This window comes from Phocoena phocoena, chromosome 20, assembly GCF_963924675.1.
Source record: "Phocoena phocoena chromosome 20, mPhoPho1.1, whole genome shotgun sequence".
NCBI classification, from domain to species: domain Eukaryota; kingdom Metazoa; phylum Chordata; class Mammalia; order Artiodactyla; family Phocoenidae; genus Phocoena; species Phocoena phocoena.
This window is the reverse complement of record NC_089238.1, coordinates 46,247,656-46,275,636: the sequence shown is the minus strand read 5'-3', so window position 1 is coordinate 46,275,636 and position 27,981 is coordinate 46,247,656. Positions and strand designations below refer to the sequence as shown.

General features: G+C 45.5%; 1 protein-coding gene across 2 annotated transcripts; it reads right to left on the bottom strand.

Annotated features, from left to right (window-relative positions):
• Positions 1-191: 191 nt before the first annotated feature.
• On the bottom strand, positions 192-27,883 carry COG4 (component of oligomeric golgi complex 4). 2 transcript variants are annotated; one of them, XM_065898649.1, is made up of 19 exons: positions 27,713-27,883; positions 25,990-26,072; positions 25,195-25,309; positions 22,120-22,294; positions 20,455-20,648; positions 18,144-18,249; positions 17,461-17,618; positions 16,671-16,729; positions 14,220-14,353; positions 12,402-12,520; positions 11,675-11,841; positions 10,706-10,871; positions 6,356-6,418; positions 2,903-3,019; positions 2,204-2,296; positions 1,230-1,313; positions 926-1,027; positions 548-676; positions 192-326 (listed from the first exon to the last, which is right to left on the bottom strand). In XM_065898649.1, exons 1-19 carry the CDS (start codon positions 27,881-27,883, stop codon positions 192-194), a joined length of 2,370 nt encoding a protein of 789 aa, XP_065754721.1. The 2 variants fall into 2 exon arrangements, with proteins under 2 accessions (XP_065754721.1, XP_065754722.1); XM_065898650.1 differs by lacking the exon at positions 6,356-6,418 and having other exon boundaries at positions 27,713-27,871.
• Between the last annotated feature and the right edge of the window lie 98 nt (positions 27,884-27,981).

Here is a 27,981-nt window from a genome sequence, read left to right as displayed (position 1 = left end):
AGGAGCCAAGGGGGACCTACCTCACTTGGTGGGGAGAGACTGTCCCCCAAAGCACCCTGACAGGTCTGAGAACAGAGAGTGGACTGCGTCGGGGCCTTGTTTCCTGCTGCCAGCCGTGGAACAGTCTGGGCTGTGGCCACTTAGGGAATGGGCCCCAAAGTGTGAAGGGCCAGGTGGGGTCACCCTGGCAGCTACAGGCGCAGCCTCTTGATGTCCTCACTGCGGAAGTCTATGCGCAGAGCCAGCACCTGGCGTACTTCAGCAGGAGTGAGGCGCCACGTCAATGGGCCAGAGTTGGCGCCCCAGTAATCTAGGATCTCAGTCACCTACGGGGAAGAACAGAGATGAGTCAGCAAGGAGGGGCTATCTTGAGAGAAGGCCTTGGGCTCCACCACAGGCAGAGCAGGGGTGCCCAGGAAGAAGGTGGCCTGCAGGGCTGGGTTGCTGGTGGAGACTTGGTTTTGAGGGAGTGGCAGGGATTCAAATTTTGTCTCTGCCTCTCTTCCCAGTCACCTTTCCCTGGCTAGGCCAAGGGAGCCTTACATACCCGCTCCAGATTGAGGATTGTGGCCATCTGGGAGAGCCGGGCAAACTTGTCTCGGATGGTCCAGGTGGTCACCGTGGTAAGGTAGGCAATGAGTGACCTCAGTTCCTTGTCAAACTGCAGACCACCCAGCTGCAAGGGAACACGGGTCCAGTCACTGTTTAAGGTCTGGCCCTCTGGCCAAGCAGAACTGGCTCCCTATTTCACTCAGTGCTGGGCTGCAAGGCCAGCTGGGCCTCAGATGGTGCCTCAGCTGGCCCCACTGCCTCAGGGCAGGACTGAGCCTAGATATGCAGGGCCTGGGCAGACAGAGGGGACGGACTTGTCTTCCTTAAGAGGGAAAGCAACAGAGCGGGGGGGCCTGTGCCTCCTTGACATTACCCGGTTGAAGGTGGACTTCAGCACCACTTTCTCCAACTCGACTGCGACAAGGCTGGTCATGAGGCTGGTCAGGCTGTCGTAGATGACTGGAGACAGGCTGGCCTGCAAACAGGTTAGGCATCAGCAGGAGTCCCAACTCACCCCTCTGCCTCCCAGGAGTCTTTCTCCTGTGGGAGTATTTCTATGGCCTGGGGCTCGGAAGAGCTTCCTGGGTTCCCAGCAGGAGTGTGATGAGAAGCCTCAGGCTGCTGACTGGGGCAGAGGTGGGTAATTCTATAGGCTGGTCCCAAGAGCCCCTGCTCACCTTGAACTCTGCCATTTGCTGCTCCAGATTAAGGATGAACTGTTGTACCCAAGGGTCATTGGCCTCATAGTCATTGAATTCTTCCTATTATCAGGAAGCAAGGTGGGTCACCAGGGGCGTCTCCAAGAAGGGCCATTCACCCCCACCCTTGTAGCTTATAACTCATCCAGCCTGAAATCAGCTTAAAATCAGGCTGGCAGAAACTGCTGCCATTTCTGCATCACACTTGTGACCAGCAAACAGCCCCGGGCTGCAGCAGTGGCCCACGCAATATGGCAAAGCTCCTGGCAGTTTATCCCCTCTTGTATCTCATGTTATACAGGAATGAAAAGATTAGGCTAGAGGGGCTTCCCTGGTGGTGCGGTGGTTAAGAATCCACCTGCCAATGCAGGAGACACGGGTTTGAGCCCTGGTCTGGGAAGATCCCACATGCTGCAGAGCAACTAAGCCCGTGCACCACAACTACTGAGCCTGCGCTCTAGAGCCCGTGAGCCACAACTACTGAACCCGCGTGCCACAGCTACTGAAGCCTGTGTGCCTAGAGCCCATGCACCGCAACAAAGAGTAGCCCCTGCTCACTGCAACTAGAGAAAGTGCATGCACAGCAATGAAGACTCAATGCAGAGAGGGAGGGAGAGGTGGGGGGAGAGGGGGAGAGAGAGAGAGAGAGAGAGAGAGAGAGAGAGATCCCAAGTCTATAAGATGTGGGGCAAAAAGAGCCTCAATAAATGAGAATGCATCAGGTCAAGGCAAACTCCCTTTAGGTGTCTTTTCGGAGCCCTCTGACTGCAGGAACAACCTGTTCTGGGAGGAACCACCTGTTTCTGGGACGAACCTAGCCTTTGAGCACAGGGGAAGTGGGCCTGAGAAATATGTAAGGTCTAGTCTGTTCAGACAGCTCCACTGCACTCTAGCTGTGGGCCGGGGAATGAGGGGTAATCCTGGGCTTTGTGGCCGTCCGTGGTCAGGCTGACCTCCTCGATGTTGTGGGAAACAGAGAGAAAGGTGTTGATCCAAGGCTGCACCTGCGGCTTGATGGCTGTGCTGTTTAGCTCCATCAGCCCTTCCTGTAGGACAAGGCAAAGACACATCAGACACAGAAGGCACATGCCTCCATCCCTTCCCTTTCTCCTGCTCTACCCATCCTTTGACTGTCAGGGCATCCTTCCAGCCATGAGGCTTTTCTGCAGGCCCTGTCTGAAGTCTAACAGAAATAATGCTAATCAAAGACTCCAGGAACAACTTGTTCCCTTCCAGATATATTCTGATTCAGGTCCAGGCCAGAGATGAGACCATGGGGTGGGTCTGTTAAACTCTAGAAAGAAGAGATTTCTGAGTGCCTGGTACTAGGCAGCACCTTCGGCTAAGGCCAAGCAGATCTCAGTACCCACATGGTTCAATTTCCTCTGAGGACCCTTCTGAGGGCTCCTGGCACTGTGGAGATTTTAGAGGACCAGAATGCCAGCTTGTCAACATGACAGCTGCACTGCTGAAAAACCTTTAGTCTTCAAGGGACTCACACAAGTTCAGTGGCTTGCACTCTGCTCCCTCGTGCCTCGTCTTCCCCGCCTCCCATTTCCTTATATGCACGAAGCCCACGATAAGCCAGTGACAATATTCTCAGAGCGAGACACAGGCCCAGGATTCAGGCAGCAGTTGAACCTGGGGCTTACCTGCAAGAGGTCTCGGAATTTGTTGGACACGGCAACCAAGTCAGAAAGGCAGCTGTCAAACTTGGCCTGGGCCTGCTCCCCTCCAATGCCTTGGTTGAACAGCTTGGTGCAGTCACTCTAGGGGAAAACACCCAGCCATCAGGCTTCTGAGCATGCCTGGGTCATGGGCGTGTGATGAGGGTGAAGAGGCCAACATGAAAGCAGCCATTTCTCCTATTCCAGCCTTCTCTGGGAGCAGCTCTGGTCAATCCGAGGCAAGAACCCTGGCTGGGTCTCAGGAAACCTGGATTTGATCCTGTGGCTAGTCATTTGGCTCCCACTTCCTTCTTTGTAATATGAGGGTATTGGTGTCAGGGGGTGTGAGTAAGAAACACAAATATCAGAAGTTTTCCACACCTTTAGAGTCAGGCATTCCTGGCTTCAAATCCTGGCTCAGCCATGTGTTAGTTGAGCGACCTTGGTCAAGTGATTTAAAGCTTCTGAGCTTTAATTTCCTTGGCCATAAAGTGGGAACACATTCCTGCTCCCATGGTGGTTTTGAGAGTTGGATGAGATGATGCACAAAGTGCTTAGCCCAGTGCTTGGAACGTAGTAGGCACTAAGGAGACACTAGCTATTGTAATAGGATCTGCTTTGTAAATAATTTGGTCTGGATGCCCAGGGGATATTGTCATGACCATAGGTAAGATTTAAGTGTTTACTCTGTGCCAGGGCCCGAGTTTTAAGCTTTTTACTTTTATTAATTAAAGTACCTTTCTTATAGAGTAGGCACTATTATTATCCCTACTGTATAGATGAGGAAACTAAGGCACAGAGAAATTAATAACTTGCCTAAAGCCACACAGCAGTAAGTCGTGAAGCTGGGATTCAAGCTGGGAATTATGGCTCCAGGGCACCTGTTCCTAATCCCACAATAAGGTTTAGCTGCAGAGAATGCCACAGGGGGAGCTGCTTTGGGTTGGCAGAAGTTGCCTGCATTTCCTATAGCCTCCTAACAGTTGGTGCCATTCTGGCTACAGTAGGAGCAGCTGTGAGGAAGAGCTGCAAAGGGACTGATCTAGCCGGGAGAGGTCCCTGGTCCCTGTGGCAGCTCCAATACTTACTATCTTTTTTTTTTTTTTTTTTAATTTATTTTTATTTTTTGGCTGTGTTGGGTCTTTGTTTCTGTGCAAGGGCTTTCTGTAGTTGCGGTGAGCGGGGGCCACTCTTCATCGCGGTGCGCGGGCCTCTCACTGTCGCGGCCTCTCTTGTTGCGGAGCACAGGCTCCAGACGCGCAGGCTCAGTAGTTGTGGCTCACGGGCCCAGTTGCTCCGTGGCATGTGGGATCTTCCCAGACCAGGGCTCGAACCCGTGTCCCCTGCATTGGCAGGCGGATTCTCAACCACTGCGCCACCAGGGAAGCCCCAATACTTACTATCTTTAACTAGCCTTTTAACCTCATCTGTTAAACGGATGTCACACCACCTGACCTGCCTATCTCAAAGGGGTTGAGAAAGAATACATGTGAAATGCAAATCTAAGGGGGAGGGGCGATTTATGGGAACTGTTTTTCCAGCTCTTTGTTACCCTTCTTTTCATTCACTTGGCTAATTCTGCTGGCTCAGTTCTGAATTCCTAACATTTCCCAAAAATTTACTTCAAAATCCAACAGACTAATTAACGTTAAGGAAAAAGTCTGGAATACAGTCTAACGTGCCATGACTTAAAAACAACTACCTTGTTGAACACTTATAACGTGAGAGACACTACACTGCTGGTAGTTAGTGAATACTGCTCTTATTTTATTGCATTTTAAGGCCTTTTTGGGGGTGAATTCCTAATCTGGTCCAGTTTACACTGTAAACTCCCACCTGACTGCTCTCTCCGAGCCTCCCTCAGGAACCCCGTCAGCAACTAGGCCCTCTTCTCACGTGCTGGTTCCCGGCCTCCTCAGTCCGCCCAGCCCTAAAGCCAACACTCAGCACCAGCCTTGGCACTGAGCCCCATGCTTCTGTAGCCAAGCATCTTCCCTGGTATGAGTGTCCGCTGCGTAGGCAGGACTCTGGCTTCCCTCTTCTCCCAGAGGCAGAATTGGGGAGTGATGGAGAGCTGGGCTCTTCGTTTTCTAATACTTAATGAAGTGATTGCTCCATGTTATGTATAACTACTAATACAATCATTAACTACCACTGCATGCCACTCATGTACCAGGTGCTTTATATTCTTGTTCAATTCTCATAACAAACCTGTGAGGCAGAGAGCACTACCCCTGTATACAAAAGAGGAAACTGAGGCTCAGGGAGGTTAGAGAACTTGCTTCAGGCCACACAACTGGTCAGTGGTCAAGTGGGGACTTGAACTCAGGGGTATGTGACTTCCAAGCCCAAGCAATTTCCACTGTTATATGGCCTTCCTTAAAAAAATGACAACAGTGCTTCCCTGGTGGCGCAGTGGTTGGGAGTCCGCCTGCCGATGCAGGGGACACGGGTTCGTGCCCTGGTCTGGGAGGACCCCACATGCCGCAGAGCGGCTGGGCCCGTGAGCCACGGCCGCTGAGCCTGTGCGTCCGGAGCCTGTGCTCCGCAACAGGAGAGGCCACAACAGTGAGAGACCTGCGTACTGAAAAAAAAAAAAAAAAAAAGACAACAGCAACTGGATCTGTATAGGGTTAAGTGAACCCTATATCATCATTTCTTTTTTTTTCCGGTCACGCCACGCAGCTTGCGGGGTCTTAGTTCCTTGACCAGGGATTGAACCTGCGCCGTTGGCAGTGAAAGCACAGAGCCCTAACCATTGGACCACCAGGGAATTCCCCCCATATCATCTTAATCTCAAAATTTATAGAGGGCTTTATCTTTTTTTTTTTTTTTTTTTTTTGCGGTATGCGGGCCTCTCACTGCTGTGGCCTCTCCTGTTGCAGAGCACAGGCTCTGGACGCGCAGGCTCAGTGGCCATGGCTCACGGGCCCAGCCGCTCCGTGGCATGTGGGATCTTCCCGGACCGGGGCACGAACCCATGTTCCCTGCATCAGCAGGCAGACTCTCAACCACTGCGCCACCAGGGAAGCCCGGCTTTATCACTTTTATAAAGTGCTTTCAATCCTGTTTTTTTCTCGGGCCAAGCAACAAACCCAAAGCGGGGCACCATGGAGATCTGTATCTTGTTTCACAGATGAGAGAACTGAAGCTCAGGGAGTTAAGGGATTTGTCCAAGGTCACATGCCAGGTATGTGCTGGAAGAGCTAATTTGAATTCTGATCTCCTAACTCATGGGTCAGAGCTCTCTCCATAGTTCAGAGATGTCCTGCTACCATGTCATTCACTAATGAATCCCTTCAAATGCTCTGGAGAAGAGCTGGCTCAATGCCAGGGAATGCCATCGCTCCCACTAGGAGGAGTGCACAGGGCTCACTCTCAAAAGGAGGCCTGGGGAGGCTACAGCCACTGAAAGCTGATAGGCAATTTCCCCTGTACCTCCAGTGTCTTCTTCAAAGTGGAGATGTTTTCACTGCAGACTTCCACGTTGTTCAGGGTCACCTGGGAGACAAGGACAGAAGAATGTGACTTCCTGATCATTATTATTTGTACCCACTCCAAGGCCAGACTGGCTGACAGCTGCACTCCTGAGGCTCGGGGTGGGGGTGGGGGGCGCTAAGGACCACCCACACCAGTGTCATCAGGCAGTGGGCTCAGGTCTCGGTGGGCAGAATGGTGAACCAGGCTCGCCCTTTCTCCTGGGCTTGACACAAAGGCAGCGAAGCCATCTGACCTCAGAGGTAGTGACCCAAGGTTTCAGGTCTTTTTGTTCCATGTTTAGGCATGCAAGTCTCGGAGAAGTCCTTGGGCTCCAAACCTCCAAGCCCAGGTCGGTGATGCAACAGCTGACATTGATTAAAGAAATGCTTCCTGAGAGCCTACCACCTATGAGGCATTTTCTCATCATTAGTTCTTTGGCTCTGTTGAATACCTTCTTCAAAACAAGTATAGTTGACCCTTAAACAACGCAGGGGTTAGGAATGCGGTCCAAAATCAGCACGTAACTTAGAGTTGGCCCTCCGTATCTGCATCTGTAGATTCAACCAACTGTGAATTGTGTAGTACTGTAGTATTTTACCATTGAAAAAATTCCACGTATAAGTGGACCTGTGCAGTTCAAACCTGTGTTGTTCAAGAGTCAACTGTATTATCAAGCCAGCTCACAGGTGGAAACATGACTCCTAAGAAGGTGAAATAATTCACCAAGGTCAGTCAACTTTTGATTCAGCAAATATTTAAAGTGCCCACTATGAGCCAGGCACTGTTCTAGGTTCTGGGAAGAAAGCAGTTAACAGACAAAATCCATCCCCTCGCAGAGTTTACATTCCAGAAGGGAAGTCAATAAATAAGTGTCAGGTAGTGATAAATGCCATGAGGAAAAATAAAGCAGGGTAGGAGGACAGCAATTCAAAGAGTGACAGGATTAGAGCCAGGATTAGAATTTAGGTCTCCCCAATCTAGGCCAAGGGCTCCTTCCTTCATAACTCAACGGCCTTATGAGTTTGGTACAGAAACACCAATCATAAAAAGCAGCATGTGACAAAAGTGACAATTAAGGTAAAAACTGCTATGGTCATTTAGAGGAAAGACACAATGTTTTGGTCTGAGGCATTCTAGGAAACTCCATGGTAGAGTAGGTAACTGAGTGGAACTTAAAAGGCTGGAACATAATTCTGATAGGAGAGGAGGGTGAGTACATTTCTCCAACCCTATCGGCCTCCTCTAGTCCAGTCTCCTGTCTGATATTATCTTAATGGTACTTAGGATTATCTGATATTGTCTTGTTTGTTTCTTGCTTCCCTTTCCCACTAGGATGAGAGCTCCAGAAGGCAGGGATCTAGTCTGTCTTCTCTACAGCTGTATCTCTAGCATAGCACCGTCCAAGAGAACTTTCTTGATGATGGCAGTATTCTAAATCTGAACTGTCCAGTAAAGTAGCAACAGCCACGTGTTGCTACTGAGCACTTGAAATGTGGCTGGTGCAACTCAGGAGCTGGATTTTTAGTTTAAAATTAAATTTAAATAGCCACACCATACTGGGCAGTGCAGCTCAAAAACCTAGAACAGTGCCTGATATATAGAAGTTTCTTAATAAATATTTGTTGAATGACTGAATGAGTGAATGACTGTCTTCTGGAGAAAGGATAACAAGCAAATGCAGAGTGGCATAAAATCCAGAAAGGTATTTGGGGACCAGGAGAGTCAGTGCACAGACATGTACAGGGAAATGGCAAGAGTTGGAGCTGCAGAGATGAGTGAAGTCAGACTGGGAATTGGGAGCTATGCTGTCCTGCGGACAACGGAGTGGCACTGACGATTATTTAAAGCGGGTGAATGCCACACGAGCACAGCTCTGGTTTGGGAATACTAATTTAGAGGCCTTGCATAGGAGAAATTAGAGTTTAAGAAGATCACATTGCCTTTGAACTGGTGTTCTGGTGCCATGACCAGGAAGGCCGAGGTGAGGTAGGGAGGGGCTAGTATTTCAACAGATGAGTCAGAAGCTTCAGGATGAAAGAAGAATCCCATAACCCCAGGGATTGAGATTAGGATGTCCCTCCTGTCTTCCACAAAAATACTGCCCTTGTCAGTGTCCTGCAGCTAATACTGCAAGATCATGCTGCTGACAATGCTGCTAAGACCACTTGCATGGTGGATGGATGAGACTTGAGGTCTTTCATTAGCATGCCACAGCACAAGGCTGCTAACATCGCAAGCTTCCAGAGAAATAACTGCACTGTCATGACAGCTCAAGGATGAAGGCCACAACATAAATGTTTCCAAGGCACTTGAGGGCATAATTAAAATCTGTCATGAGGGAAAAACGGATTTGAGTTCAAAGGGTATTGATTTCAAATACCAAAAACTTTGATGTCAAAGTTTCCTTGTACTGACAGTACTTGTAAGCATGGATTCACTGGGCTTATCGCTAGCTCATGGTGAATGATACATCAGCACTGTTGGGGAATTCATCTTGACAGCCAAAGGAATCAAGGTGACATAAGAAATAGGTCCTACAGTGGGAGTGATGACATTTTAAGTACTTGGCATCAGGAAAACCAGAAAACTGTCACCAAGCATTTAGCATCACCTTTTCTTGTTGGCCTTATCTTCTGGGCCCTCAAACAATGAAGCTGTCTGAATGGGAGCAGCGAATGTGTGAACACACAGCAGCCAGCATACTGGGAACTCGTGGAGCCAAGGGATGGAAAATAGGACTAGAGTGACAGGATGGATCACATTCTGGAGACCTTCAACAAACTGTCAGGCAAAGATGTCTAGTTTTTTTTTTTTTTTTTGCGGTACGCGGGCCTCTCACTGCTGTGGCCTCTCCCGTTGCGGAACACAGGCTCCGGACGCGCAGGCTCAGCAGCCATGGCTCACGGGCCCAGCCGCTCCGCGGCACGTGGGATCTTCCCCGACCAGGGCACGAACCCGTGTCCCCTGCATCGGCAGGCGGACTCAACCACTGCGCCACCAGGGAAGCCCAGATGTCTAGTTTTGATATGGTAGGTAGCAAGGAGTCATTTCTGAGCAAAGAAATGAAAGAATGAAAATAAGTTCTATAAAAAATGAAATAGAAAGCAAACAAAATGAAAAATTTAAGTCAGTTCATGATCATATGAAGTTGGTTGCCAGAAATTTTGGCAAAGTTCTCTAAAGGTACTATATTTCAGAGGCAATAGTTTCTTGGAGTTCATCCCCTTTTTTGGCATCAACCATGACATCCTAAAAAGATAGAACCCATGCTCAGGGAAGATATTTTCAATGACAAGGAGAAAGTAAGGTTTCCTAAATAGACTTCATTGGATCTGTCTGAGGACTAGTTACTGTGGGCTCCCCTGCATAGGGGCAAAGTAGATATTAACATGTTTAGGCTTCTGTCTCTGAAAGCAACATCTTAACTTTTTTGGTGTTATAGGCCCCTTTAAGAATGATAAAAGCTAAGGACCTTGCTTCTAGAAAAAAAAGTGTATACATTTTTGCATCCTACCCCCAGGTGTTCAGAGACCCCATCTGTGGACTGTTGACTGAGAGCTCTGCTGTTGGATGCTTCCATCAGGTCTCTGAACCCCAGGAGCCAAGCAGACTCAGAGCCTGGCCAGTGTGGGGGTGGAGCAGAATGACCTCTGACGGTGCTGTACCCACACACGAAAAGACACCATGTGCCAGAAACGCCTGATCACAGGCCCAGGGCTCATCGGCATTCTTTCTGGCTCATCACAAATTGGTTGTTACCCTGTATAAATCCCTTTGTCCTTCCACGATTCTCCTTCCCCAGCTGTCACACAATGGTAAGACTGCCGTTCTGTGTAGCAGGACTTTAAGAAGGTCACCTTTCTGAGGAAGCTGAGAGCCTGAGAAGTACGCTAGAAAAGCAGTTTGGTAGGCCTAACGGGTCAGCCCCAACCCATATTGTAGGATGTCCTCAGGGAAGTAGTCTGGGGGCCTGGCACAGATGTAATCCAAGCTTGATACTCAGTGGAGCCCCTCAGCAGCTGGGTAGTGCTCTTGGGAATAAGCGCTGGGGAGAGCTGAGGCGCCTAGCCTTCCAGGCAGGGAACAGTGCAGTGCATGTCCCGGCTCGGACTGCTCTGAAATAGGTCCCTGGGTAAGAAATGGTTTCACAACCTTCTAGGAGGAGCTTTCCTTAAAGGAGGAGTTTTCCTTGTATATAGACACTGGAGGAAAAGCCTCCAGTTGAAGGCTTGTTATACTGTGGCTTAGAGGTCACAGTTCAACCCCTTGAGATAAATTGAGCAGCTCCCAATCTGTGGGGCTACCTACCAGGAAGGACAGCTTGGCCTCATCAGTGCTCTCGATGCCTTTAGTATCAAATTTGCCCTGCTGGAGGCTGCTATGCATGATGTTCACGGCACTTGTCACCCCACGCTGGATGTCCTGAAAGGTGGTGGCTGGGAAGCCCATCCGCAGCTTGTTACACAGAACGTCCCTGGGGGGCAGATTGGCATATGAGGATTGACAGCACTCAACCTGGCCTCCAGTTCAGCATCACCAAAGGGCTCACTATCCTGACCCAGAAGCATAAGTTGCTCTTTCCAGGGAATAACCAATCCTTGAGATCACCACACGAGACACTTAGCAGCCAGGGTATGAGAGGCCAACACCCTCTCAAAGGCACTGGTATGAAAGAATACAGAGGAGACTGGCCAACTCTTTACTCCCTATGAGGCTTTCACTTAACGCCACTGAGCTCCAAAATACTCAAGAGAAGGCAGTACAGCTTAGTGAAAGGCAATATCGTGTAAGAGTTGAGAGAATAGGTTTTGAATGTCACACTCTACTCCATATTCTACCATTTATGAGATGTGTGATCTCCCTGAGTCTGTCTCCTCATTTACAAAAGAGAGCTAATGGTTCCTACCTCATAGGGTCGCTATTAGGACCGAACAGGAGCAGGAAGTTAGCACAGTGCCTGGTCTGTAGCAGTGATAATTATCATTGTTAAAATTACAACTACTGCCCTCATCTGAGCTGCTTGGTCTCTTTCCTAGGTCTGAGGGCCAATAACTCCTCCAATCCAGTCCAGGGAACACAGTTTTGGCCTATAACATATCTGGTTGCTGTACAACTGCCTGGAGTCAAGGATGTTGTGCTACGGATGGGAGCTTATATCCTGTATAGAACTGAACTACAATCATAAGGAAAAAAAGGAAGAAACAAAATGGGCCTCAGGAAGCAACCACAACTAGGACCTTTTTGCCTCCTAGAAAGCAGAAAGGGTGTTAACTGTACCTGAAGTCAGACTCCAGCTCTGTGGTGGCGAGGTTGATCATGGCACAGAGACAGTCGATGCTGGAGCTAGACAGAGCCCGCCCAACGCACTTCTTAACAATGTAGAAGACATCATCCACCATGCTGGATGTCAACTGGCCCTTCTCATAGGTGTCCAGAGCCACAGCCTACAAAAAAGGCAAAGCACCCAATGAGGGCCCCAGTTCTGTATGTCACGGTTCTAGATGGTTCTGAAACAGGCCCTGGCTCTGCTCCCTTTTCTGTACCTTGTCCGTGTTTTTCCCAACATAGCTTATTCTGGTCACAGCTTGGTGTGGTTCTTCCTTGCCAAAATAGCTCACTTCCCTACTGATCACCACGTTAGGAAATTAAGTATTTAGGGCGTGTGCCTTGGGAACATCTGTTACGTAGGTTGTAAGACACCAGGCAAGGCCCTTCTTTCCCAAGGCTCCTCACTCACATACCTCCAGAGAGGCAGGGAACAGGTAGGTTCCCTGAGGAGCTGAGGTGTTCTTTTGTGATCCTTGGGAAAGAAGTCCCAATTGGGTCCACAAAGAGCCTGATCACACCAAAGATACCCTCTAACTATTCAAAGCAGTACACTCAGTCTGCATGCAAGGGTATTCTCAAAGCAGGACCAAGAACTATGACATGCCTCGGCCTTTCCCTTCAGCCTGGCTTCTTGGACAGGAAGCCCCAATTCCCAGGGATGTGTCCTCTCTCCTACCTTGTTGACAGTCTCCCTCATGAAGTATTCCTCCATGGTAATATACAGACCAATTAGCTCCTGCATGGTGCAGCTCAGTAGGCAGTTATTGAGGAGTTTGTCCAGGGACTTCTGGTGCTCTAGGAGACAGCCAAGAAAGGAATACTCACTCTTCTTCCCCAAGGGAAATGGATCATTTTTTTCAGGTCCCTTTCTAATCTCTGTTCCAAATCTGTACATGATTTACATGGTTATAAACACAGTACCAATAAAATTTTGTATTCTGCTTAAAAATTATACCACAAATATTTCAATGTTTCTACATGGCTTAGTTCTTCTTTTTAGCTCACTTATTTTTAATGGCTGTGATATCTTATCATGTAGATGTTCTGTTTTTAGACACCTGGATTATTTCCAAACATTTTGCCATTATTAGAGATAACTGAAAATCATAGTCATTGGAGATTTCAGTTAATGTTATTGTACAAAGAAGTTTTTACTTCTTTTCCATTATTTCCTTAGAATTAACTGGTAAGACTCAAAAGACGTAAGCTTCCAAAGCCAAAGACTAAAATATATTGGGTACAGACCATTTCATTCTCTAACCAGTGCTATCCAACAGAATTTTCTGTGATGATGGAGATGTTCTATATCTATTGTCTAATATAGTACCACTATTAAGTACTTGAAATGTGCTTAATACGATAGAGGAACTGAATTTTAAATTTTATTTACTTTTAATTAAATGGCTGTGGCTTCTGTATTAAACAGTGCAACTCTGAACACACATGGCTATTATTATAACAGCAATAAGCACAAAACTCTAAATGAGCATGAATCCTCCTTTAAACACCAATTCAGGGAATTCCCTGGTGATTCAGTGGTTAGGACTCCGTGCTTCCACTTCAGGGGGCATGAGTTCGATCCCTGGTCGGGGAACTAAGATCCCGCAAGTCACGCAGCGTGGCAAAAAAAAAAACAAAAACCCACCTGGGTCATATAAATAATTCCCTTGCCGTGTATTATTGATACAAGCCATGCAGAATGCCACAGATGTTGGGTCAGTTTCAGGTCTCCAGTTCAGGGAATTCTGCCTATACTCAACCAGTAGGAATTAAATGGTCTTCTTAAAAATGTGGAGAGTCAATTTGTCCATGAAATAGGACCATGGCACACCTTTTTATTCAACATATTTATCCCTTCCAAAATTGCGACTGGAGGAACTGGGAGACTGAGGGAGGGAGTGAAAGGCTTTCTTTATACCATGTACTCTTTTTATATACTCTTTATACTACATATTCTTTTCTCAATATTATACCTCAGTACTCCATTGAGGTATAATTTATATACCATAAAATTCATGTACAATTCAATGATTTTTTTTAGTAGTTCTATAGAGTTTTGTAACAATAGCCACAATCCAGTTTTAGAATATTTCTATCACTCCTTTAAGTTCCCTCATGAAATTATGTATATTTTTTTGTTCTATCTACCTACCTATCTATCTTGTGCACATATCACCTACTTAAACACCAATCCCTAAATCTGAGCTGGTGAGGAAGCACAGTGTGGGGAAAAGAGCAGAGGAAAATCATTGAACCACTCTTGCCTTTAGCTTTCCTCATCTGTAAAATGATTAGATGGCCTCAAAGAGCCAGTCCAATTCTAAAATCTGGGAAGTCTAGATTTCCTCCTGGGAGTCAATTTGTCCACAGACACTCCCCCCACAGACTAATAAGCCCCAATTATTTCCTTATTAAAAGATCTGTGACTTAAGTATTACAAAACAGAGCCAACTATACCCCAACCCATCCCAGAGAACATGGGAAATGCCTTTACCTTGTTTTACTTCTTCTGAGGCCATGGAGTCCCCCACCTCAAAATCTGAGCTGATTCTTTTCCTGAGGAAGCGTAAGTACAGCTCACTGCGGGCATTCATCAGGGTGACCTCAGTCAGGATAGGATCCAGTTCCCTGAGACACATGGAGCAGAAAGAATAAGCAGGACACTGGATTCCTTCAGATATAAGAGCTACAGGGAAAACATAGTCCCAAACTCCCCTTCCCCCTGGGCCCAGAAGGGTCAGCTCTGCCTGATGGACCTCCTGGCTCTGCTGGTCCAATTATAATCAGAGACAGCTGTCAACCACATATCCCATTTGCATGTTTCACCTGAACTATTCACCCCCTAAAATCCTGCCAGGGCTAAATAAGAGATTGGGAGACGTATTTTTGTTAGTGGTTTAAAATGATCTATTAGTAAAAATTATCGATGCTTCATGGGAAAGAAATCACACCTTCCTAAGTCCTCATGTAGCTGTGCTGGGATTTTTTAGGGTACGTCCTTAAACTATGTCTCACACCCATTCATCTATCCAGATGAATAGCCAAAACAATCTTGGAAAAGTAAGGACTTGGAAGACTCACACTTCGCAATTTTAAAACTTACTACAAAGCTACAGCAAACCAGACAGTGTGGTTTTACTGGCATAAGAATAGACATACAGATTAACTAACAGTCCAGAAATCTTGATGTTTATGGTCAACAGATTTCCAACCAGAATGCTAAGACAATTCAATGAAGAAAGAGTAGTCTCCTCAACAATTGTGCTGGGATAACAAATATCCACATTACCAAGAATGAAGTTGATCCCCTCCCTCACATTATAGAAAAAATTAACTCATTTTCCACACTGAAGTCCAAGAAATCTTTTCAAAACATAAATCTGGTCATACCGTAATCATATGATTTCCATAGCTCTCAGGATACAAGACACTGAATGGCCTGACTCTAACAACCTCACCAGGTTCATCTCATAGCAGGCTCTTGCCAACTCTCTGCACTTCAGCTATACTGGCCTTCTTTGGGTTTTTCAAATACACAGGGTCTTTGCACGTGCTTTCCCTGCTCTACGTGTTACACATTTCACCTCTTATTCCTATTTACTCTTTCTGTGCTGCGCGGCATGCAGGATCTTAGGGATGGAACCCAACCAGGGATGGAACCCCTGCCCTCTGCATTGGGAGCATGGAGTCTTAACCACTGCGCCACCAGGGGGTCCCCCTATTTACTCTTAAAGTCTCATATCTAAGGTCATTTCCTCACGATTTTTTTCTTGAACTTCATCAGCTTAGGTTACATCCCTTTATTACATGCTTTCCTGTACTCTATGCTCAGTATGTTGTAATGGTTAACAGCACCAACTCTAGACTCAGACTGCTTGGATTCTATTCCTGGCTCTGCCACTTTCTAGTTGAACAACCTTGGGCAAGTCACTTAACCTCTCCAGGCTTCAGTTTCCTCATCTGTAAAAAGTGTTCATGGATTAAATCAGTGATCTTAACTGGGGGCGACTTTACCTCCTGGGGTAAATTCGGCAATGTCTGGTGATATCACGCTACCAGCATCTAGTGGGTTGACGCCAGGGATGCTGCTAAACATTTTACAATGCACAGGTAGTTCTCCACAACAAAAAAATTACCCAGCCAAAACGCCAATAGTATGGAAGCTGAGAAACCCTAGATTAAATGATTTAATATTGGTTAAGTGTTTAGAACAATGTCTGGCAGACAGTACACACTATATACATGTTAGCTATTATTGTCTACTTTATAGACCATAAATGCCACGAAAAAAAAATTATGTCTGTTTTGTTCACTTTGCTTTCTGACATATCCCCAGTACCAAGGACCAGTGCCTGGCACATAATATGTATACAGTAAAAATTTACTGATTGAATGAATACACTTTTATGTTTGGCATTTCTTTTAATAAGCATATGTTACTTTTATTAGAAAAAAGTAAAAGTTAAAAATTTTAGCGTAGTAGTTACTTTTGGGGGAGGAGAGTCACTTTGGGGAGTTCAAAAGTATTGGTAATGATCTAGCATTCTTTACAAAACACAAATATGTTGTACATATGCTTTTGTTTGTATGTTATATTCCATTTAAAAGAAGAGTCATAGGGCTTCCCTGGTGGCACAGTGGTTGAGAGTCTGCCTGCCGATGCAGGGGACACGGATCCGCGCCTCGGTCCAGGAAGATCCCACATGCCGCAGAGTGGCTGGGCCTGTGAGCCATGGCCGCTGAGCCTGCGCGTCCAGAGCCTGTGCCCCGCAACGGGAGAGGCCACAGCAGTGAGAGGCCCGCGTACCGCAAAAAAATAAAAAAAATTAAAAAAGAGTCATAGATATAGTATTTTTAAAACATAAACCACATTGTAAGAGAGCAGTCTCTGAATGATACTTGATTACCAATTCAAACTCCTATGGGCTGAAGAAAAGCGCATTACCTTGGTTCTATTTTTTCTGATGTAGAGTTTCTCATCAAGTTGCTCTGGACATGCCGGAACTGCAATATACCACAGAAATGAGAATGCTCTTCCCCTCCCTCCTTCTTTCTGCCCCTCGCTGGTCACTCCAAACTTCTGGCATAAGTATGTTTAGGTTTAGTCTGTTTAACAGACAAGCCAAAAGTAGGCTCTCAGGATGAGGAGCCAAAGACTTCCTTGTGATTTATAACGCTAACATTCATCTCTGTTATCACACTTAAAAGTGATGCTAGTACTGTTCCAATGGACTATTGTCTAGAGCCTCCCAGAGTTCTAGAAATAAAATTGTATGGGGCTACTCCTATTTCTAAGTCCTACTCCTACTTTACCTGCTCAAAGGAATGGACAAACAAAGTTCTAAAAAAGCAAATGTTACACCTTTAGCACTTAAGGAATGAAGGAGAAATTTGAGACAAATTACTTAACACTGAATAGGACCTTAAGAAGTAAAATTCCATTAAATCACTAGAAGGCACTGTTGTACATTTTGTGATAGAGAAGTGGTCTAACGTTTCTGTTGTGTTCCTTTTAGGAAGTCCTTTCTATTTCCTTCTCAGTCATGTACTGAGGCCATCATTAACTTGACAACACCTCAAGTCCAAAGTAGCTGGTGAGAGGCAAGAAGCAGGCCAGTCTGCATTTGCCATTTTTCTCCTAGCTGCACCTTTTTTCACTCCCCTCCCTAATTTATTCTATTCAGCGTTGCTCGCTAATGCTGCTACTAAACCACCTATAAGCCTCCCCTGCTCACCTGCTGGTGGTAGTCCCTCTGCTTGATGAACTTGTCTACCACCTTCTCCACCTGTCTGTCACATTCCACCTGCAGATATTTTATCAGGGTATAAAGTCTCCCTGGGCCATAATAGGTTTCCACTATTGGTTGATGGGTCTCTACAATTCGGGCAATCCCTAGAAGGGAAACAGTGAGAGGGTTGTATTCCAAATATTCTTCCCACAAGATAAACTCCTTTCTTCCATCCAGGACTGACCTGGGGTCTAATTCAACCCTTTTTGGCTGTTTTACTTCCCAAAATGAACACAAATTGTACTCGTCAGTGCCAGGAGTTGCTAAGCAAATCTGTCTATTAAATATGCACAGTGCTTAGTAAACCAGCAGGCATTTGATAAATTATACTAATAGTTTCTACAGGAGCATCTTTGGAAATAAGCATCACTCTTCCCTCTCTTATTTTGGGGTTAAATTCACTCTTAGAGTTTGGGTCTCGAGGACTAGGGAGAATCAATACATCTGAGAGACGCTAACTAATCTTTGCTAATCAGGTACTGAATTGGGAAGTTAATTCTCCAATAAGTCAACACATAGCAAACCATAGGATTAAATTAAAGGCATCAGGCTAGCGAGGAGAAAAGAAAGGCTAGTGATGCAGGTGTTATAAGTGTCTCCCGTCTCCTGAGAGTGGAAAAAGGGCTTGCCTTCAAACAGAAGAGTGAGTGTATCTGCAAAGATGACTGCAGCTCTTCGATCACTCATGTCTGTCCCTAGAACCAACAGTAGATTCTCCTCAGCTTTACTGGCCACCTGAAAAAGTAGAAAATCCACACATTTTTTTTTTAAAGGTTAACTGCTCATATTTCTGTTTTGAACATATATACGCACATATACGCACAAGAGAATGCTAAAGTTATTTTTTCAACTTTTTTTTTTTAATTTTATTTTTGGCTGTGTTGGGTCTTTGCTGCTACGTGCAGGCTTTTTCTAGTTGCGGCGAGTGGGGGCTACTCTTCGTTGCATTGTGCGGGCTTCTCATTGTGGTGGCTTCTCTTGTTGAGGAGCATGGGCTCTAGGTGCGTGGGCTTCAGTAGTTGTGGCACGCAGGTTTTAGAGCATGCAGGCTTCAGCAGTTGTGGCTCATGAGCTCTGGAACGCAGGCTCAGTAGTTGTGGCGCACGGGCTTAATTGCTCCGCGGCATGTGGGATCTTCCCAGACCAGGGATGGAACCCGTGTTCCCTGCATTGGCAGGCGGATACTTAACCACTGCGCCACCCAGGAAGTCCCCACATATATTTCTTAGACCAAAGGCTAGCTTCAGTTTTCCAAAAAGACCTCCCATTGGCTTTCTTTTTCCCTTGATGCTTGAAAGCCTAGGCAGCACACAGGAACATCCCTTGGGGGCTCTGGGTTGTCCAGGCGTCAGGGAAGACAAAGAACTTAACACAGTTAACTCTTCTTCCATTCAGAGGTATAAATAAAGCTTTCCTTTTCTTTGATAACATCTACAGTCATTAAACTGGGGAGAGAGTCCCAAGTTTCAATAATTGTTTCAAAGTATAACTCAAAGTTATTATTAATGGTGCTTCGTTGAGCAGGGGAAGGAATCTGGGTACTTGGAAGGGATTTTTAAGGGATTAACAGTAGAAACCATTTCCAGGTTTCAGATGGCAAAGTACTGATTAAAAAAAAAATACTGATATAAGAGTACCAAAGGGACTTCCCTGGTGGTGCAGTGGTTAAGAATCCGCCTGCCAGTGCAGGGGACACAGGTTCGATCCCTGTTTCGGGAAGATCCCACGTGCTGTGGAGCAACTAGGCCCTTGTGCCACAACTACTGAGCTTGCGCTCTAGAGCCCATGAGCCACAACTACTGAGCCCACGTGCCACAACTACTGAAGCCTGCGCGCCTAGAGCCCATGCTCTGCAGCAAAAGAAGCCACCACAATGAGAAGCCTGCGCACCGCAATGAAGAGTAGCTCCCACTCGCCACAACTAGGGAAAGCCCGTGTGCAGCAATGAAGACCCAATGTAGCCAAAAATAAATTTAAAAAGAAAAAGTCCCATAAAGCAGTTATATTTTATTTTTAGTTAATTAATTTTTAGAATGGGTAAAACATACTTAAACATTCAAAAGAAACAAAGGAGTGTCTGGTGAAAAGTAGTTCTTCATCTTACCTATGTCTCTCGGTCTCCTAAGTCTCCTCTTGAGAGGCGACCACTGTTAACCATTCCAAAAATACCCTATGTTTATATAAGCATACATTTTTACTGCCACTCCCTTCATTTTAAACATGAATAATAGCATACTGTTATTTAACTTAACCAACCACATGTTAGAGAGTAAAATGTGTCAGCACATATGGAACTGTCTCATTTTTCTTAATGGCAAAATAATGTTCCATTATATAGAATTGAGGGGGTGGGGACAGGATGCACTGTGACATATAGTTAAATAACAACAACCCTGTGCACATATGCCTACTGATGTTTGCTTCTGTCCATCTAAGGATGGGATGGGCGGAGGCGGGCTGAGACTAACTGAAGCCTGTTTCTTTTTCAGTTTTAATCTTAAGTGACCTCACCTGCTTCATCTCAATTTTTGAGACGTACGCCTGGGTTTCCCCCCTCACCACCAAGTCTTATTTTGAGACTCAAGCTTGGTTATGAAGTCTTAAAACCACTAACCAACTTCTCTGAATGCTCTTAAAAGAAGCCAGTCCCTGGTTGACAGCCTGGAAAGGGTGATTCAGCTTGTCAGAGAGCCTGCATTTTAATTTTTCTATACTTTCACTTGGTCTGTTGGAAATAAATGTACAGCAGCAGATGTCCAGACCATGCCTGATACACAGTAGACTGGAAATAGGTAAGTGTTGAATGAATGTATGCATCCAGTCCTGCCAGGATACAGCAGAAAAGGGGAGTCAAATCCAGAGGTAAAAAAGTATCCACAGAAAATGTATCCATCCAGTGGAGAACTGTACATTATCCTGCCAAGCAATCAGGAGTCATACCTGCTTGCAAAGGTATTCTGAGAACTTGCTTAGTCCCTCCTCATGCAAACCCAGCAGTGGGAAGATCTTGAAGAAGCGCTCCACCTGGGGCAGATCCCCTTCCTTAGTGGCAATGGCAAACTTCTCTGTGACAATGGCTTTGAGACGCTGCTCAGCTTCCTGCAGCAATTTCAGGTTGGCATCAATCATGCTGCCTGCACAATGGGGAGAAAATGAGAATTAAGGTAAAGAATGGTACTATGTAAGGTATATGCCACCTGGTCTGCACATTCCAAAAATATGTAATGAGCACTTAGTGTGTGTAAGATGCTGTACTAACAATATAGATGATTAAGAGTAGGGCTTCCCGGGCTTCCCTGGTGGCGCAGTGGTTGAGAGTCCGCCTGCCAATGCAGGGGACACGGGTTCGTGCCCGGTCCAGGAAGATCCCACATGCCACGGAGTGGCTAGGCCCGTGAGCCATGGCCGCTGACCCTGCGCGTCCAGAGCCTGTGCTCAGCAATGGGAGAGGCCACAACAGTGAGAAGCCCGCATATCGCAAAAAATAAAAAAAATAAAAAAAATTTAAAAAGAGAAGGGCTTCCCTGGTGGCGCAGTGGTTGAGAGTCCGCCTGCTGATGCAGGGGACATGGGTTTGTGTCCCGGTCTGGGAGGATCCCATATGCCGCGGAGTGGCTGGGCCCATGAGCCATGGCCACTGAGCCTGCGCGTCCGGAGCCTGTGGTCCGCAACGGGAGAGGCCACAACGGTGAGAGGCCCGTGTACCGCAAAAAAAAAAAAAAAAAAAAGAGATGAATCAGCCATGATCCTATTGTCAGAGAAGTTACAATCAACTGAACAAAATAAGATTTGTATGCAGATAACTGTAATAAAATTCAGTGTATGGTTAAGTGTCATAAGAAAGGTGCCACAGTCACATATCTGGTTGAAGTAATCAGAAAAGGCTTCCTAGAGATGATATTCCATCTCTCAAAGACGGGCAGGATTTTGATACCTGAGCAGGGGGAACATACATTCCAGGCAAGGGGAATGAAATGAGCAAAGGATTAGAAACAGAAAGATGCAGAGTATTGCAGATAGTACATATCCTGGTATATAGAGGAGCTCAATAAATGTGTGCACAATGGATGGACGCGTAACTGAATGGCATGAAATAAGGCTAGAAAGACAGAGTGGGTTGAGATCATAGAAGGCCCAGAATACCAAGCTAAAAATTTAATTTTAAATTAAAAAATATATATATTTATTTATTTGGCTGCACTGGGTCTTAGTTGTGGCATGCGGGATCTGGTTCCCTGACCAGGGATCAACCCCGGGCCCCCTGTATTGGGAGCATGCAGTCTTATCCACTGGACCACCAGGGAAGTCCCTAATTTAAATTTTATAAGCAGGCAACATGGTCAAGTGTAAAGAACCCACAGGTAGTAGGCCTGGATTCAGTTTTCTTTTCCGTAAAGTAGGAATAACAACCTCTGCCTCGTGATGGTCTACGACCTACACAGGGTCTAGTACCAGACAAGGAATTCCTAACAGATGTCCTTTTGCTGGTTGAGACTGCCTAGTTCAGATTACAGATGCTTGTACCTAAACTAGAAATTACAGATGTTTAAACTAGATTACAGATGCTTGTAACTAAACTACAAATCAACAGTTTGGGATGCCAACCTTCTTTGCCCTGTCGGCTGAGCTCAATGACTGACTTGTCCAAGCACAAGTAGCGATGAATGTGGGCTGCAGCCTGCTCATAATCTTCATTTCTCAAAGCAGTCTGAACTCCATCCATGCAGAACTTCAAGTCCAAGATGTCATCAGCTCTCTGAATGGCCTGATAGAGGCGATTCTGCAAAAAGACCTGGTGGTTAGAAACAATGTCCTATTCTTTTAAATATCTCTCTCCAGAAGGTAGAGTTTCAGGGGCTGAATGTGATTAACCAGACGTCCTTTTCAGCTTTCATTGGTAAACTAAAAAGCACCACCACTACCACTCACAAAACTTGTTGACGATGGTCAATACTACTGATGGGTATCACACAATTTTATTTACTTGATTGACCAGGTCATTTATTTTAATGGAAGTAGGAACGGGAATAATCCATATTTATATTTGGCTTGTACTGTTTAATTTATAACACAATCAAAATGTATTTGACTTTTTGGGGACATGATATTGTAAACCAGGTAATAAAATATGCAAAATACAGGAAAAGTATTTTTGTTTTATTTACTTTTCATATATTATCTTTATCAGTATTTCATTCTTTTTGTAAAATTTTTATTGGAGTATAGTTGATTTACAATGTCCTTTTTTTTTTGGCTGCATTGGGTCTTCGTTGCTGCATGCAGGCTTTCTCTAGTTGCAGTGAGCGGGGGGTGGGGGGGGCTCTAGGTTTCACAGGGTCTAGAGCACGGGCTCAGTAGTTGTGGCACATGGGCTCAGTAGCTGTGGCTCGCGGGCTCTAGAGCGCAGGCTCAGTAGTTGTGGCGCACGGGCTTAGTTGCTCTGCAGCATGTGGGATCTTCCCAGACCAGGGGTCAAACCCGTGTCCCCTGTATTGGCAGGTGGATTCTTTTTTTTAAAATTTATTTTATTTTATTTATTTTTGGCTGCGTTGGGTCTTCGTTGCTGTGTGTGGGCTTTCTCTGGTTGTGGCGAGCAGGGGCTACTCTTCGTTGTGGTGCGCAGGCTTCTCATTGCGGTGGCTTCTCTTGTTGCGGAGCACAGGCTCTAGGCGCGCAGGCTTCAGTAGTTGTGGCACGTGGGCTTCAGGAGTTGTGGCTCGTGGGCTCTAGAGCGCAGGTTCAGTAGTTGTGGCGCACAGGCTTAAGTTACTCTGTGACATGTGGGATCTTCCAGGACCAGGGCTCGAACTCATGTTCCCTGCATTGGCAGGCGGATTCTTAACCACTGCGCCACCAGGGAAGCCCTGGCAGATGGATTCTTAACCACTGCACCACCAGAGAAGTCCAGTATTTTTGTTTTAAAGAAGCAAGACATTTAAGAAAACTTTAATATGTGAGTTGGCAGCTGTGTGGCTATAACGTTTCATGGTAAATTATTTTGGCAGAATCTGAACAAATAGATAGGGAATTGTTATGCTATTTCACAGGGGCAATCTGAGGCTGGGACTGACTTGTTCAAGAACCCAGATCCTGTGCTTGTGCTCAATACAGCAGCTACGAACCACCTGTGGCTAATGAGTGCTTGAAACGTGACTAGTCCGTGAGGAATATCCTGGTGGTCTAGTGGTTAGGATTTGGCGCTTTCACTGCTGTGGTTGGGAACTAAGATCCCACAAGCTGTGTGGCATGGCCAAAAAAAATAAAATAAATAAAATAAAAATAAAAACTTTAAAAAAAAGAGGTATAAATGTGGCAATAAACTGTATCTTAAAAAAATAAAAAAAAAGACAAGAGGGCTTCCCTGGTGGCGCAGTGGTTGAGAGTCCGCCTGCCGATGCAGGGGACACGGGTTCGTGCCCTGGTCCGGGAAGATCCCACATGCCGCGGAGCGGCTGGGCCCGTGAGCCATGGCTGCTGAGCCTGCGCGTCCGGTGCCTGTGCTCCGCAATGGGAGAGGCCACAGCAGTGAGAGGCCCGCGTATACGAGTAAAATACATACTGGATTTCAAAGACTTAGCACAAAATAAGGTAAAATATCTCACTGATACCGTTTCATAGTATTTCCGATATAATGGGTTAAACAAATGTTATTTTTAAATTGTTAAAATTATATTCACTCATTTCTGTTTTGCTTTTTAAAAACGGTCACTGGGAAATTTTGCACCACATGTGGGGTTCATATTAGATTTCTTTTCCAATCTGAATGACTTTTATTTCATTTTCTTACCTAACTGCCCTGGCTAGAACCTCCAGTACAATGTTAAAGAGTAGCAGCAAGAGCTAACATCCTTGTTTGGTTCCTGAACTTGGGGGGAAGCACCTAGTCTTTCACCAATAAGTATATTAGCTGTGGGATTTTCACAGACGCCCTTTATCAGGTTGAGGAAGTCTCTTCTGTTCCAAGTCTATTGAGTATTTTTATCAAAAGGGGTGCTGGATTTTGTCAAATACTTTTTTTGAGTCTATGAGATGATCATATGGTTGTTTTTTTTTTTAATTTTACCTATTTTTATTTTTGGCTGCACTGGGTGTTTGTTGCTGCGTGCGGGCTTTTCTCTACTCGAGGCGAGCAGGGGTTACTCTTCCTTGTGGTGCACGGGCTTCTCATTGCAGTGGCTTCTCTTGTTACGGGGCATGGGCTCTAGGCACGCGGGCTCCGTAGTTGTGGCACGTGGGCTTAGTTGCTCCACGGCAACTAAGGGATCTTACTGGACTAGAGCTCGAACCCGTGTCCCCGGCATTGGCAGGCGGATTCTTAACCTCTGTGCCACCAGGGAAGCCCGATCTTATGGTTTTTGTCCTTTATTCTATTGATATGATATGTTACATTCATTGATTTTCAGAGGCTAAACCAACCTTGCATGCCTGGGATAAATCCCACTTGGTCACAGTATAGTCTTTTTTTTCATATACTTTGCTGGATTTGATTTGCTAGTGTTTTTGAGGATTTGTATGCCTATATTCATAATAGCTATTGGTCTGGAGTTTTTTTGTGAGACCTTCGTCTGGTTTTGGAATCCTGCATTAGGTTTCTATTGGATGGTGCTATTCTAATTTCTAACGTGGTAGCTTCTCTACTGCCCTCTACTAACTTAAATATCAAAAGCTCAACGGGATTACCTTGGCCAGGTCAAGCTGACGGACTTTGCTGGACACATTCTCAGCTAGGTTGCAGGTAAAGGTGATCATTCCAGCTAGCTGCTTTGCATCTCCTTCAATCAACTGCAGGTTGGGACTGGAGACATACATTGTCAGCACACATATCCATAGGAGTAGACAGTAGAAGAGATGGAAAAATTTTTTTTGCAGATGGAGACTACGTCTTCTACTTCTTTTGTACCTCCCTACAACTCTTAGATTTCTCTCAAGAGTGTTTTAGTGAAAACTCAGGCCTATACTTAATAATAAATTAATTTCAATAACTATTAAAGACACCCCTAAATAAGTACTGCCAAAGAACCTATTTAGATTCCAAGTGTTAAGTGAGCATAAAATGCACTAATTAACAATCTAAGAGGATGATGAAATCAAAGAGCAATTTTTATGACTAGAAAATATACAAAATATGTAAAAACAGGGGTTCTCAAACTTGAGCCATATATCAGAACCACCTGGTATGCACATTAAGCTGGAGAGTCTAGGGCCCCACCCCCAGAGTTTCTGGTATAATAGGTTTGCGGTGAGGTCCCAAAATTTGCTTTTCTAACAAGTTTCCAAATGTTGATACTTGCTGGTCCAAGGACACTTTGAGAACAGCTTAACTATACCCTTAGGTAAACACTTTACCTGGAGGTAATGCTCCTTTTCAATTCAAACTCAACTTGCATTGTATTAACAGAATGTTAGGAAAAATAATAACCTATCCAGTGGACCCTAATGGAATTAACAATAGGTCTTGCTGAGATGAAGACTCACCCCATCCGGTGGAGAGTGACCATTTTACTTTCAATGGTGTTTTGCTGCTCTAAAAGAGCGTCCAGCTCTCTCTCCACCACTTTCTGAAACACAGAGAAACAACCTGTCATTAGCATGATCAGAAGGAACCTTAAGAGTTATCTAATCCAACCACTTAGCTGAAGGGTAAATCCCATTTCAAATGTCTTCTTTCCTCTCACTAAGCTCCTCTAGGACTTTAACAAACAATACTTCATTTTTGCACTTACCATATTACATAATAATTACCTTATGTGTATCTATCCATCTAGGAGATGAACACAACAAAGGGAGTACATAAACTTTTATTCAATGTCATTAGCACAGTGCCTAACACAGGAAGGCATTTAAAATATAAAGGCTCAAATAAACAAATGAAACTTCTAGAGTGGCAGTTATACAAAGTTTCTTCTAGTGTATAGTCAGTAGCCAGAAGCGATAAATATAATTCTCTCTCAGCCAAGGCATTTATTGCACTACCTTAACTAATGTAACCTTCTTATGCTTGAGTTTCTTCATCTGTAAACTAGGGACAGTAATATATACCCCATACGACTGTTGTGTGAGCCAAACAAGAAAACACATACAAAGTGCTTAACGTAGCATGTCGCGTATGGCTCAACAGAAGACATAAGTATCAGCTATATGTTTCTACTGAAATAGTCCAGTAGGATCCAGAGGAAAACATGCCCTTGACAGTCATCAAATACAAATACAAAACTAATATTGTTTGTTCTGTTTGTAAGACTGACTTAATTTTCCCCCCCATTCATTGAATGCAAGCTTAGTACTGAACTTTATAAAGCACATCTTGCTGAAAAACGTATTAGAAGCTGCTAGAGTTGGTATAAGTTAATATTATATTTGAAAATTCTCAAGATATCAATGACCACCTCTGCTCCAGTATGAAATTGCCTTTTGTGCTCAACCTTAATAATAGTTTGGTTTAGGAAACAGCTACTAAACTTCTAGATTAGAGTTTAGATCTTTCTTCTGACTGGCAAGGAGCCCAATGGCATTCAAAATTGTATTGACATCATCAAGTCGCACGGAAAAGTAAAGCAGCCTGCAAGGAATGAATCTTCGACAGAATATAGCCCACGCCCCTCATTTGACACCACGCAGGGGCACAAGAGATGAAGTGACTTGTCCAAGATTAGATCAGTTGTGCCTGAGTCTTAAAATCTCAAGCTTCTATAAAGCCCTGCATTTAACTGAAACACTAAAATTACACCCCCAAATTCATTCCCCACAGGAGGAAATCTTAAAACGCATCAAGGTTATTTGCAATGATTTCTCGCTTAAATGAGATAATGGGGTAAAAGGATTTCGTAATTTTTAAAATTGCTAAGCCGTTGCAAGAGAGCCTTTACTCTTATTTTGAAAAGCAAGCGAGTCGGCGTATACCCTCAAGTCTAACTTCACTCTGGCGGAGAAACCTAGAGATTAAGGGCCAGGGAAATCAACGGGGGAGGGGGGGCAGATCCCCTAGATGACAGGAAAACATGCTTGGGGGCATGAGACCGAGTAAACAGAGAAGTCAGGTCGCCCCAACTACACTCAACTACACGCTTGCTTCTCGAGTAGGTGCTTTTTTGTTTCCTCGGCAAGAAGAGACCTTCCCACAGCCTGAATTTCCCAAGACTGACGGCTCCTAAGCCCACTGCCCCTGCATCCTCTTGGAAAAAGAAGCTCAGCCCCCCACCTCCTCGCCGCAGAGCCGTTGATACACAGCTTCCAGCTCCTGCAGCTCGGTCAGGGAGCGAATAAGCTCAGTGGAGATTCCCGAACAGCTGCCTCCTCCCACGCCGTCAGGCGGCGGAGGCACCCCTAACAGCCTCTGAGCGGAATCGAAGTCGGCCATCTTGGTCCCCATTCCTCGCTTCCGGCCCCGCGAGGACCCCCCCACCCCCTCCACGGCTCGTTGGCGCTCCACGTCTTTGGGGCTGCCCACGGCAGTGCCCAATGAATTTG

Excerpts from the sequence above, each read along its gene's own strand:
- COG4 (XM_065898649.1), bottom strand. The coding sequence starts at position 27,883 with ATGGGGACCAAGATGGCCGACTTCGATTCCGCTCAGAGGCTGTTAGGG. Across the intron at positions 2,297-2,902 it reads AATTCCGAGACCTCTTGCAG|GAAGGGCTGATGGAGCTAAA; the intron begins GTAAGCCCCAGG and ends CTTGTCCTACAG. Across the intron at positions 1,314-2,203 it reads TTTCCCACAACATCGAGGAG|GAAGAATTCAATGACTATGA; the intron begins GTCAGCCTGACC and ends TCCTGATAATAG.